General features: G+C 40.0%; 2 protein-coding genes across 6 annotated transcripts in view; one reads left to right on the forward strand and one right to left on the reverse strand.

Moving 5' to 3' along the window:
* The first annotated feature begins 131 nt into the window (after window positions 1-131).
* LOC137890903 (igLON family member 5) lies at window positions 132-6,825 on the forward strand. 2 transcript variants are annotated; one of them, XM_068735238.1, is made up of 8 exons: window positions 132-588; window positions 1,207-1,349; window positions 1,631-1,710; window positions 1,806-2,011; window positions 3,308-3,571; window positions 3,701-4,003; window positions 4,759-4,852; window positions 5,324-6,825. In XM_068735238.1, exons 1-8 carry the CDS (start codon window positions 525-527, stop codon window positions 5,385-5,387), a joined length of 1,218 nt encoding a protein of 405 aa, XP_068591339.1. In that variant the 5' UTR covers window positions 132-524; the 3' UTR covers window positions 5,388-6,825. The 2 variants fall into 2 exon arrangements, with proteins under 2 accessions (XP_068591339.1, XP_068591340.1); XM_068735239.1 differs by having other exon boundaries at window positions 3,701-3,994.
* A 2,576-nt stretch (window positions 6,826-9,401) lies between these two features.
* LOC137891057 (F-actin-uncapping protein LRRC16A-like) overlaps window positions 9,402-13,872 on the reverse strand; it is a 67,091-nt gene continuing 62,620 nt past the window's right edge. For all 4 annotated transcript variants that reach the window (XM_068735480.1, XM_068735479.1, XM_068735478.1 and 1 more), the window contains one exon: window positions 9,402-13,072. In XM_068735480.1, the coding sequence (XP_068591581.1) occupies window positions 12,894-13,072 (179 nt within the window). In that variant the 3' untranslated portion in view covers window positions 9,402-12,893. The remainder of the gene's footprint in view (window positions 13,073-13,872) is intronic.

Here is a 13,872-nt window from a genome sequence, read left to right on the forward strand (position 1 = left end):
CTGACCGTTTCTAAGTGGACAAACGGGGCATGAGAGACCTCACGAGCTGCAGACCTGCTGCAGGTGTACACGCTGTCCTAAAAAGGGATTGTAAACTGATTTAAGGATGTCAACTGTTTTTGTATAGAGATTACTCTGAGCTAATGTGAATGAAGCTTCGTGTCTCTGTTGTTACAGCTTGGCCAGTAAACACAGTGTCCCGCAACCACCATCTACCCACACATTTATTTACAGTGAGTTCCCTTTGCTGACATGAAAACCAAGTCATTATCACAGTTCCTCGTTGACAGGGAAAATAAAAGGGAAGTTGGACAGTCAGACCAATAAGTCTTTGCTCTGGAGGACGAGTAGCAGGCACATCAGTGAGTTTAACTACAGAGTAGAGGACGGTAGATTGGTTGGCAGAGTCACAGAGGGAGGCGAGAAGGAGACAGGAAGCCAAAAGGAGGAGAGCAGGTGACTGAGGTAGGAAGGTTAGAAGATCACAACAAAACAAGCATCAGCCACAGCAGGAAGAGAAGAAGATGGGTGGACGAGAGGCACTGTGCTGCTGCTGCTGCTGGCTGCTGTTCACATTCTGTCTGACAGGTAAGACTACCGGTAACATCCATGGTGACACCATTTAGCACTGGGAAGATCACATGACCCTGCATATGTCTGGAGTTTCAACACTGATTGAAGAGAATTAACTGAAAGTGTTGAGCTGGACAGCTCATTCTTAGAGTGACAATGACGAGGCATTTGAAGCTGATGTGTGGTCACAACGGATTGAAGGATTACTTCAGTGGCATTTGTGCAACACCTTCCCCAATTGTTATGTTGCAGTTGCCAAAAAAAATATTTTTCAATTCTGAGGCAACAAGTAGGCTACAACCAGAACTACATGAATGTATATGTTCTTGTTGCGTTCTTACACTGCACTGAAAAATAAATCAAATGAATAGAGACCAAGTTCTTCTGATCAGACACATTCTTATTTCAGTTTAAGGATTTTTAAATACAGTTTTGGACATTGTAGCAACTCAGATTTGTCAGTTATCCATCTGTCTCTGGATAATGTCATTCAATACTGAAAATCCGTTATATGTCAAATGTGTTCCCTTATCTTTAACCACAAAATAAACTAACAAATTGAGTTCATTTTACACCATTGAAATGTAACTTGGTGGTTATGATATATTTTAACACATATCCTCTGCCCCTCAGGTATTCTTGCAGGTGATTGGTCAGTTCGTCTCCCCTCCAGTCCTATCTGTGCTGTGATTGGTTCCTCTGTGGTTATCCCTTGTTCCTATGACTACCCCCAACATTCTAATGAAACCAAGGAAGAGGGACGGCTCTCTACTCAGGTAATTCAATGAAGAAGGCATTGTTAGCCGTTGCAATACATCCTGCAGTGTGTCTTTAACCAGAAGACTTTCTCTGCAAGGTTTCAAATCAGACAGAAACGTGCAACAACAGGGGGGTTATTTAAGGGAACCTGCTTAAACTATTTTAAGCTTGCAACAAGTGGTTTGAACATCTGGAGCCAGAATAACATAGGCATAAGCATCTGCTAATTTGCAGTACTTTAGTGCAAAAGATCTTCATTTTCATTTTTTTATCAAATGTGTCAATGTGTCTCTATTAGGGTGAAGGAGAAGAAGGACAACAGTACAACGTTTTGTCTGAGATGTGGTGTCTCGAAGACAGTCGTTGTATAACATCAAGGTAATGTTGGAGACGCACTGAAACACCTGCAATTAATTTAGGCAAAGCACTCATAGTACGTATAGTAAGTATCTAAGTCTATCTGTCCGTCTTAGATACGTCTTCCACAGTGCCGGTATCTCCCCAGATCCATCCTACCAGAACAGGGTGGAGTACCTGGGACAACCAGGGACAAAAAACTGCTCTCTGAGGATCTCTGATGTGAGACAGTCGGACAGTGGAGCATACGTGTTTTACCTCATCACCAGCCACCCTACACAGAAGATGCCAGAGCAGAGCGGTGTACAGCTCCTGGTGGCAGGTGGGAATATTTTGTTTACAACTGACCATAATCAACATGATGATCACCATCACAATCATAATTATCATCATCCTCTTCAAAAAAGAAGTATCATCACAATCAATAGCTCACAATTTGTAGAGTCGCAGAGTATTTAAGACAATAAAAACATAAAGCAAGATTCAAAATGGTGACAACATCACATGCATCCGTATGTTTTTGCCAACAGGGTGTTTTTATGATTTAACTTTTTACCTATAGCTCACATTTAGTATCATAAAGAAAAAACTGGCAGTTTTAAAGTATTTTGATTTGTCCTTCCTCAATGTTGTGACTGTTTTTGTCCATCTATGTGCCTTACTAGCACACTGTCTCACTGCCTGTCTGCCTGACACTAACTACCCAGTTGATAATTTTTCAAGAAACAAACATAAAACTAAGAATATTTGTACTTTGCATGTTACTTCAATACTTGAATAACAAGTGTTGATGTTCTTGCACCGTCACTTTATGTGAACCACTTCCTTTATGCAACTCTGTTTGACGCTTTGTGCTATTTATGAGAAGTAGAACTGAAACTGACCACTGACTGCACATAAATAATGTACACTCTCATTTTGAGGTAATAATCTGTTTCACAATGTTAAAGGCCAGTTACAGTTTTCTAGCCGAGTCATCGCTTACAGCCAAACATGTAAAGACAAACTGTAAACCAGTCTTTAGTGAACTTTTCAAAAACAGGGGATTTAGAGCAATTTAAGGCATTAGCACCTGTTGAAAAGCGATCTCATTGTGGGTGTGTAAATCGTGGGGTGTTGGGAAATGGTGGCGTTGTTCCACCACAAAGATAGTCTTAAGAAATTATTGAGAAACGTCTGTGTGGAGTCACACTCTTGCTGTGCCTGTGTTCTGGTAATTTGTTGCAGATTAGAGTAAAACAATTTAAAAAAAAGGTAGAATACAGGAGGACAGAAATTGATCAAACAAAAGTTGGATATTTGTATTCGGCTGAAAGATTTTCAACTGAGTAAATACAGCAGTTAAACAATTTTTCCACCAGAATTGGGTAAAAAAACCTGAGAAAATATACATAATAGGTGTCATACTATTGTTCACAAATTAACGTCTGAAAACAGTCCTGAAGAAACATCATAAAAAAGAAAGCAAAAACATTTGATGTATGTATTTCTTCAATAGTTTTGCCTGCTGAAATACACGCAGACTATCCAGTCAAATGATAACTTTTGACTACTGGAATATCTAAAGTAAGTACTCTAACATGCACTTGTCCTCTTTCCTAACCCTTGTTTTCTCCAGACTCCGCCAGCACCGTCACAGTGTCCGCAAGTCCCTCCAGTGAAATCACAGAGGGCGGGTCTCTACGTCTGGCCTGCTGCGGCCCTGCGGCCAGTCCACAGGCCCGTTTCGGATGGTACAAGAACACAAGTACCGGCCCGAGACATGCTGGACAGGTGTGGAACATCAGTGAGGTTACATCTGCTGACTCTGGCAGCTACTACTGTGAGATACACACTGGAGATAAAGTGCAGATCTCAACAAAGCTGCACATTGACGTAGAGTGTAAGTAAAGTTAATCCTGATTTAGTCATTCTGTCTGTTGCAGTGCGTAACATTAATTAACATAAGTTAAGCAAGGGGCTTCTGACTACAATATTTGAGCGACTGACCTTTCATATACTTCCTGTCTAGATTCTCCTCGAAACACAGCTGTCTCTGTTGCTGAGACAAAGGTCGGGCTTCCTGTGACTCTGACCTGCAGCAGTGACGCTAACCCGCCTGTCCACACTTACACCTGGTACCAGGGTGCCGCATGTCTCCCTACGGCAGACAAAAGCTTTCATCAAGCAAGGCAATCCTCGGCTCAACCCACAGGACGAGGCCCGACCCTCAGCAGTGCCAACATCACCGCTGAGCAGTATGGGCAGCACTGCTGTATAGCACACAACAGGCACGGATCACAGACTGACAGCACAACACTCACAGGTACCAAAGGTAGGTCCATGGCGAGCCTGTCACTCAAATCATCAACAGTTTTTCAGTTTTCAGTCCTCAATCCTGCAGAAAATAGTCCCACAGTAACACCTGGCCAAACCTAAACTAAATATTCAGTGTTTACAGGGTCGAGCAGGTGTTTTTGGACATTTTCGGGGAAAAAACAGTCAGTGCTTACATGACAGAGGTGACAGATGGATTTACAAATACTGAAGTGGGCATTTTGTATACTCTGACCTGTGACAATGACAGTAAATCTGACCCTTACCCATAACAAAGTAAAATTATTTATCCATTTGGCCGCTAAGATGTTTTGCCCACGTATAAATGGGGAGATATTTGTGATTCGTTGTCATGCTCAAAACCATTTTTTTATACAGTCTGTTGTCCAGAGGAGATCGGGCCACCAATCCTGTAATTAATGGCTGACCCATTCTGCCACTCTCTGACTCTTTTTAAGGTTCTGTGAAGCCAACATTATTTTTACATTGGACAACCTACTTATCTCCTCTCTATCTTTGAGATGCAACAGAAAAAAATATGACTCTGTCCAGTCAGTATTTAGTTTAGATATTTTACATTTAATCCATTAAGAACAAACACCACTCTGCTGTCATGAAGCCCAGCATTATGAAATACCACAACATTTTACATACTCTTGGTCCAACGTCCATCCATTCACATGCACATTGTATTAAAGACTTATGTCTAAGATTTGTTTGTTCAGGCTCTAATCACTTTTCTGTCCACTACAGAGTCTGAATCTTCAGGAGGCAGACTGCTGATTATCGGAGTGACCATCGCTGTTCTGCTGGCTATTATGGCCCTAGTGGCCTTTCTCTTGAAAAGGTGAGTTCTTTGCTTCTCTTACAGCTGATCAGTTTTATACTTCTTTATTTAATTATATTTCTATCAGAATGTCGGCATCAGGGATGTTTAGAGGTACCGTACTGTTGTACTACTTCAGTACTCCTAAAAAGCCTCATTATAACAAAATAACTCTTATTTGTTTTTATTATAAGTGTGTGGTTGAAAAGATCCAGTGTAGCACACATCCCAACAAGAAGTGATACTGTGTCTGAAACCTCCTGATGCTTCATTCATAACACTTTGTATTCACATGTTTGTTCCTTGAACTATTTCAATAATAAGATGTGACTACAATGTGTCCCTAAAAGGTTGAGGTGATGCCCGAAGTATAGTCTGAATATTAGCCAAAGATCTTCAGTTTTAATAAATTAAGTTTTTCAAGACAAATGTATCAAAATAACTTGATAATGTAAATGTCAGTGTTTTTTGATAAATTCTTTGTCTTTTCAGGAGACAGAAGTCTTCCAGACACCAGTCGTATGTCCTCACTGAGACAACTGATTCAGCCCCTTAAGGACTCATTCAGCACAAAGTACAAACACCAGAAGAGACATGTTTTATTTAATCAAGTAACTCAGCATAGCTTGAATGTTTTCTCAAAACCCTCAGACACTCTTGCGTTTTTCTATCTCACACCTCATGTTGCCAAGTATACCCTGATGATACAATCAGACACCTTCAAACTAGTATTGCATCACATGCTGTTGCACATTTGAGCTGCTTGAAATCATTCACACAGAAGAAAAACAACTTACAAGACCGTTTGCAGTGGCGTCAACTCACACAGAGTTTGACAACCCGAAGATCAGGATACAGGACACAATCCTGAAACCCTTAATTCCTGGATTTCAATGACCTGAGCTCAACGAGGATCAACGCTTTAAGAGACTAAATGGTTCATTTGAAAACTGACAGAACTGAAGCAAATAGTTTGAATATCTTCCACTTGTTCCATTTGTTTAAGTGTGATTGTGCTTTGGGATAAACTAAACGCTGCTGTCAGGATTTAACCAAGCGATCTCCGAGAAAAGAAAAATATATTATATCAGAGATAGTAGACTGAAAATGTCCTGTTCTCCTTAAAGGTCCTCCTACTTTGTTTTTGTCGGTTGAACTGTTGTAGGAATAGATTTTAAATTCACGCCACAGAGAGCACCCAGCTCTGTATAAGCAATGTCAAGAAACAGCTGTTTCTGGAAGCTTGTTGATGATGATGATGAGAATGAAGATGATGACGGAAAACACAGTCATAATGATCCAATTAGGAGAAGTTTGTGTGGCCTCGTCTGTGTGGTTTTGAGTAAACTTTTCAGTGTGATAAGGTTCCAAACGATAATGACCAGAGCCTGAGGATGAAAACCAGGAGGACAGTGACTCTGACATCCATTTACAAAACATACTTGGACATCAACTCCTCATATCATTAGTCTATTTTTAGAATGTTTCTTATGTCTGATTTATCATATTAAAGTGAGTTGAGTAAAGTGGTGCACACATGCTAATAAAGTAAACAAGGAAGTGCTTTATTTTTGAAATATTTAAAGAGACAGTTTCACATAATGTATGTACATGTTAGTTCGAGAGCTAATTGTCAGGTGCATTTACTGGACATTTGTAGGGTCTACATATTGTAATGCCACTGATTCCATCATAAATACTGAGTTTCTAATTTCAAAGATTTCAGCTACAGTGTGTCACCTGAGATTTGTTCTAAATGGGAGGTATTTAGGGTATTGAAGTTTACCAGAACATAATGTACATGAGTATGTTAAACTCAAGGTGGCAGCAGATCCTGATTTGACCACAATGATTCTTGATACAGTCTGCTGCACAATACAAGTAGTGAATCACTCAAATGACTAAAAAATGTTCAGCAACAACACCTTCATGATGAAATAGTATTAACTTAGCCATATTTTCTGAGTATTTCATTAATAAAAAGTGAAGTAATGTTTTCCTGGTGATGTCTCCAGTGTGTCATGAGAAGGACTGAACGTTTACACAGACAGGAGTTGTAAACGAATGAGAGGTGCAGCTGCACATTTCATGTCGGCAAACTTGCTGCTCTACTCGTAACTCCAGCTGTTTTTTGGCCGGGCAGCATACAAACCTCAAACATTCTCATACCAAGTCATGTATCAAGTGTAATGAAATGTCGTCAGGCTCAGGCAGAGGCAGGCTTCATATACATTTCCTTTTGTGTAACCATGTTCTTTAGGCCCATTTAAGCAGTGCTGATGTTTTCATAATCACGACTTCTCTCCTGAAACATAACAGGACAACTTTAGACGTTTTGTGTTTAACTGTCGTTCATTTTACTGAAGCAGAATGACGTCCCTCTAACCTCTTTATCCACAGCAGATTTACGTCTCAGCCTCCTTTAACAATGGAATGAGAAAAGTGTGTACATTGAACTCTTCTTCTTTTCATGCAGTCGCAGTATGAAACGTCAGGTACAGAATCAAGAGTGTTGTGTATAACTTATCTTACCATGCCCAAATAATAACTAGTGGAAGCAACAGGCCTATAAAAACTTTGACTCCAATACCAACAAAGAGGATGACACGGTTTGCTGTTAGTAAAAATAGAAACACACAGTGTGAGACATTAAACTAACTCATAAATATTGATTATATTGCACTTTACCGTATTTTTCTACAATCTTTTTAACAAGAATGTTTAAATCTAACTCTAGATTTACGGCCTCTGCCAACAACCTGCCGGTGCCATCTCCACCTGCAGATTCTGGCAGACAGCCAATGTCAAGCCTCCACCTACAGTCTCTGCCAGCAACCTGCAGGTGCCGCCTCCACCTGCAGATTCTGGCAGACAGCTTAGGTCAAGCCTCCACCTACAGCCTCTGCCAGTAACCTGTAGGTGCCACCTCTACCTGCAGATTCTAGCAGACAGCTTAGGTCAAACCTCCACCTACGGCCTCTGCCAGCAATCTGCAAGTGCCATCTCCACCTGCAGGTTTCTGGCAGACAGCTTTGGTCAAGCCTCCACCTACAGCCTCTGCCAGCAACCTGCAGGTGTCACCTCCACCTTCAGGCTCTACCAACAACCATCACCACTGCCTCCACCTGCAGATCCTCGCAGACACCTGCCGCCTGAACCTTCACCTGCAGCCATCAACCTCAGCCTCCACCTGAAGACGCTGCCAGATGATTCTAGCTCCACCTGAAGTCTCCTCCACCACTGCCACCTCTCCTATTGCCAACATGAAGACCATAGAGAAACAGCAGGGACCAGAGACACACTCGTAAATATCACCTCTCAGATAACAAACAAAAACAGCTGTGTCATAATAATATGTCTGGGCTGATGAAGTAAAGCTGCCTTTCTGTTTACATTCTGTTTACATTATTTTTCTCCTCACAGCTATTTCCACACGTTGACTGACTGTGATGCTGAACTTCATGGACCAGAGAGAGCTCTTCTTCGTCCCACTCAACTCAAGGTAGAGTTGATCAGCCGGATGTTCAGCAGTGTGAGATATTTGGTAGTGTCTCAGTGTATAGCCGTGCTTTTTCAGTTCATCTGATTTTTTTTAATGGAGGGTTAGTGATGCGTGTTATTTTAATACAACACATGTTCTTTGTGGTTTCCTCCAGACCCTGTTGGACTTCACATCAAGATCTACCAGGAGCTGATCGAGAGCCGATGAGGACGATCCCTTCTACCAGAGCTGTGTGCCAGAGATGCTCTGTCCTCCTCCACATCCACTGACTCCTGCTGTTGAGACTGATCAAAATTAAAGTAACTCTCAGTGAAAATCATCTCAGCTCTCTTGACCACAAAATCTACCGATAACATTTGGTTCACATCAATGGACAGAAAGTATCTCAAAACATTCACATCGTCCTCATGAGGAACAGAATGAATTCACATCTATGGTTACTAGTAATTCCTTCTCATCAACAATGAGAGCACTGCTCTTTAGCAGCATGTCAGCGGTGTCTTGGATGTAGGAGAGCAAAGCATTCACCAGCTTCTTCATGTGTGAGTCCTCAAAGATTTGAGACTTGAGATGAATCCTCATATGTTAAGTTCAACTGTTACTATTTAGTTTGGATAAAACTTGTTGTATTTTCTTATTTCAACCACAAGATGGTGCCATGATATTTAAAGCACACACAGGTGACAAGTTAGTGCAGGTGTTACATGTTATGGTTTGATCACCAGTGATGTGATTCTATTATGGGATGCCTTGTTGTGTGTGAACATGTTTTTGGAAATGTATAAAAAGTTGTAACAAGCAAGAAGTCTAAGTTGTAACTTAGACTTCTTGCTCGGCCCCTGAAGAAGACACGTGTGGAAACGTTGGACTTTTGATTTAGCTTAGTTGACATATGCTCCTTCTGACTTAGTAAAAACCACTCCTCCTCTGGGTGTGTCTGTGTGTGTTTGTGTGTGAGAGGAAGAGAGAGAGTGTACTGCAGCATTGTATTTGCCATCTGGTGGCTGTATTGTTACAGTGCAAGTCAAAAGTTGCAAAGAAAGACAATACAGAGATGTTAAAGCCTGTCAAATTATTTTAATCAATATTAATATTTGCACAAAGAAATGTCCAACACCAGCAGAATGACTTATTGATCCATGACATAATGGAACAAATAACCTATCAACATTGACAATGAGCAAACATGTCATTTGTTTATGCGTTTTATTTTTCCAGCTCAGGGAAATTGTTTTGCATCATTTCCTTTTTTTGAATCATGATGAAAGTAGCATTGAATTGATTACATGTAATAACAAATTAATACATACAAATAATTAATTTCTACATTTATGAACACAATGTACAAGAAGAAAAACAACAAAGAATCAAGACAACAGACTGTTTTTTATTCCAAATAAGTTACAAACAAACCCCTAGTATAGTAGTGTACTTAGTACCAAGACAACATAGGTTTTTGCTGTGTACACATAGGCGTGTGAATGTGTCACAGTGTGTATATTACATGTGTGTATCTTACACATTCATATCTACACACGCACACTCCTACACGTATGAAAGCACATATATACATACAGTACAACTCACAGCCACATCATGCAGTCACACACATGTAGACTCAGGAGTCGAGACTCAGTGTTACTGGTTATCGTCACTTTCTCTCCTCTCCGTGCACCAACAGAATTGAAGTGGATTCTAATTTTTCATCAGTCTTTCACACAACCTGACAGAAACACAGCCAGCTGCTTCTGAAATCCCAAACGGTAATCAAAAACAGAGAGAGGAGTGTGTCCATATGATTTCCTTCCATCAGGATATGGCACATTTCAAACTAAACGTGATTTTTCCGTTTTGGGACTTTGACTGTAAATCGAAGCAGTTGTTGACATCAGACACTAGATTAACTTCATACAGAAAAAACAGTGTTATTTCAGAGCCATGATTAGTGACAAAGAAGCAAAATCTCATCATAATCCTTCAAAGAGACATCCATAGACGTCACAGGAAAAGGTGCACCAGTAAGACTTTTGGCTCTGCCTTAAATAACTCTTGCACGGTACAACAAAATACAAGTTGTGCCCTTTTCACACTGGGCATAAAGAGTGAGGTCTGGTGTACATTTAATGTTAATGTTGGAGCAGTTTGGCACCCAACAACTAGATATAATGATATATATCATTGATATAATGAAGCATTAGTTGGATCTCACATTCAGGTATTTATGAGGTTTAATGCTGCGTGCCATTACCATGTTTATGACATGCGACAAGTGTTTCTGTCGTCACTTTGTATGACTGCAAAGTTGATTGGATAAGGGTTTAAACAATGTGCTTTGACAATATAGCATTCTATCCATTCAATTTGGGTTATTTCCCTTGAATGATGGACTGATGTGAGACGTCCATATTTGTTTGCTTTTTAAGGAAAACTTTCAGAACAATCCAAGTTTCTCAGTTATTACAACTTGGATGTCGATGGTATTTATAAGTGAACTGGTAATTATAGTAACCCCAATATGAGATGAATGCAGCATAATTTAATGCAAAGGCTAAATGTCCGTCCCAACCTCTTTATCTAATATTAGTAAAACCGCATGAGTATAATAAAAAAAAATCAATCCAACGCTAAGGGTACAATCTCTAGAGGTATCAGTTGACACAAATGAATGATTTTGAACATGATTTTAGAATCTGTATGATGACTGTGTAGCAGTGTGAAAAGGGCATTTCTCTCTGTTAAAAGACAAAGAAAGAAAGGAATCGGCCTGAGACCAATGTGTGTTGTCATTGTTGTTGTTGTTGTTGTGTAGCATTCAGGTCCTGAAAACGCTACATACAGAGTAGCCTACAGGTCCCTGTGTTCAAAATCCAGCTACCCACTTTTACTTCAGGCACTGATTTCTCAATCGTTTTCAAACAAATGCCAACTCCTTATAGTTTAAAGTTCAAAACTTGTCTTTGGACAGAATAAATTGAAAGTGAACTGTATTTGAAATCCCTGAAGGTCAAGTCTGAAGTGTTTGAAGGCTGCAGTTCCCTCAGTGTCCCGCTTTCACACAAAGATAAGACAAAATAGCTTCTGAAATTGAAAGCAAATGTCAGTGGTTTCCATGTTACCTTCAAGCAGATTATTATACATAACATTACATACATAACATTCTAACATCCCTGTTTTTGAGTAAGCTTTCATTGGACTCTCGGCACACCAGGTAGTGTTACCAGAAGTGAAGAATTAATCTGTCTTTAAGAGCAATTCAGAGTATGTGTGACAGACTTTAGCAATGATCAATATTCTCACTTATTTTGACAAGTTCCAGCTAGACATAAAGCTGTTGTGTTTGTTTTTTTTACCATAAAACACCAGACATGTTTATGATGGGCCTCTGTATTGCTCTTTAATGACAGACACATACTCCTTTCCCTCTATAAACAGCAGAAAAAAGATACAGTAAATGTTTTTTTTTTCACAGTGCCTAAACACAGAGAACAGTGTTAGTTAACAGTGCTGAAGCCGTATTGATTGGTTATCAGTGATGTTAAAAGTGTACCACAGTCCTCTCAAAGCAACACTTCATATGGTTACTCCAACTCTCCCACACGGAGACAAACAAGAGTTCAGACGGGATGTTTGATGTAGTCTCGCTATCCTTCAGTCCAGTCAGTCTCCTCTAAGGGACGTGTGGTTTTGCTGTTAGATAAGCTACATCAAATGTGTATTTCTGATTTATGGTGGGCTGAGACTCTCAGCTGAACCTGTGTTTTCCTGAAAAAAGAAGATGAATTGCATAATGGATTCAGTCTCTGAAGTCCGGAAAAAAGTAACTTGCACATACTGAAAATAGCATATAGAAAAATCTATACAAATATATAGAAGGAAACGAATGCCATTGGGTCCTGGTCTGGTTGTATGTTTGAGATCAAGTACAGTACAGTGATCCTGATATTATTGTTACATGTGTTTGGTCCCTGGGAGAAGAGCTATAAGACAAAGAAAGAGATTTCTTTTTTTATGTTCACTCATAGTTTCACAGTCTCTCTCTCTCTCTGTCTTTTGCACAACAAGTCTACTGGTTCCTGAAAGCATCTTTTTTTTCATTCAAGATTCAGTAGTCATTGGCTGAAGATGCTTGAAAACTTCAGGAACCGCTTCTTCAAATCCTGAAAAGGTTATTCTTTTTCAACTGACGGCAGAGAGTAGGAATGAGAAAAGGCTGTCTGTGAGAAGGAAGCTCTTAGGAGACTTAGCAGTTTGGTTTACTAGGTGACAAGTTGAGACTAAAAAAAGATTACTGAGGATATTACCCCAAGTGTTAATATCATTAGTATTATCTTGTCATAGACAACCAAACTTTAATTTGAAACGGTGTATTGCATGACACTACAGCAGGTCTTCCTGCAAACCAAAGAGGATTTGTACTTTGCGGTCAGTCAGAACCTACAGGTACATCCGCGAATATACATGAAAACATATCAATTAATAACTATAGTCCCCCTTTAGTTTCTTTTCTAAAGGAAAACACGTGAGGCTTGCTAACAGGTTTTTGCTGTGAATTTCTGTTACTCATATTAAAATAAAGTCTTTGTCTGCCTCCTCCCCAGAGTCTGAAGTCTTTTTGCCTGCTGCCTTGTCCTTGTCTGGGTTTGGAGATTGGTCCTTGGTCTTGAAGGAGCCATGATCCTCAGAGTTGGTACGGAGACGGCTGGGTCGCTGAACAGAGTCCGACACAAACCCCGCCCTCACTAAAAACAAGAGAGGGAGAAGATGAAAATGACAGCAAGTGTTGACAATGCTTAGAATAAGGGGAAGATAGGGGGAGAGAAAAGAAAGGTGAGGAAGAGAGGGGAATTGTTGAAATTATGTTTTGTTTAAATGTATCTGATATTATGTATACTGCTGCAGCAATAAGTGAGGTAAAGCGTGACAATTCACCCTTATCTTTGCGAACAATCTGGTGCCAAAAACGTCTTAGCAAATATGCAAAGGACTGCATAATTACAACTGTAGCAGAAACAATGGATTCTTAGATATACAGCATAAGTTGTGAATTTTGAGGATATACAGATTGTTATCCCTTTGATTGACTGGTAATCTTTTAAGACTATTTCCCTACTCTCTGCCCAATGCATGCTGGGATAGAGTACTCAAAAGGGATTCTGCTCCACGCTGCCACTTCACTATTCTTGATCGTCTTCTTCAACATGCAAAAGGAAACAGAACATTCCCTTGTGTATACCGCCACCTAATGGCTCTCGATTGACTCTGTAATGAGGCAAACGATCTAAAGACTCTGATGTTGATCTGCACCTGACACATATGGTCATATATGTACAGTGCTTTCAGACAAGGGAGGACAATGTGCAAGTCTTTCTTTTTTTAAACTTTTCTTTTGAAGCTCTGAATGCTCTAATGTCCTACATTTATCGTTCCAGTATCATTAAGTCTCAAATAAGTAGGAGCAAAGGTTTTTTTCTAGTTAAAAAAGGTGTTGTTGTCCAAGAATCCATCTGGTGGTGCAGAGGTTTTGACATGGCACTTGCTG

This window comes from Cebidichthys violaceus, unplaced genomic scaffold (genome assembly GCF_023349555.1).
Source record: "Cebidichthys violaceus isolate CVI_PGR_0920_01 unplaced genomic scaffold, fCebVio1.0.p SCAF_7, whole genome shotgun sequence".
Classification (NCBI taxonomy): Eukaryota; Metazoa; Chordata; class Actinopteri; order Perciformes; family Stichaeidae; genus Cebidichthys; species Cebidichthys violaceus.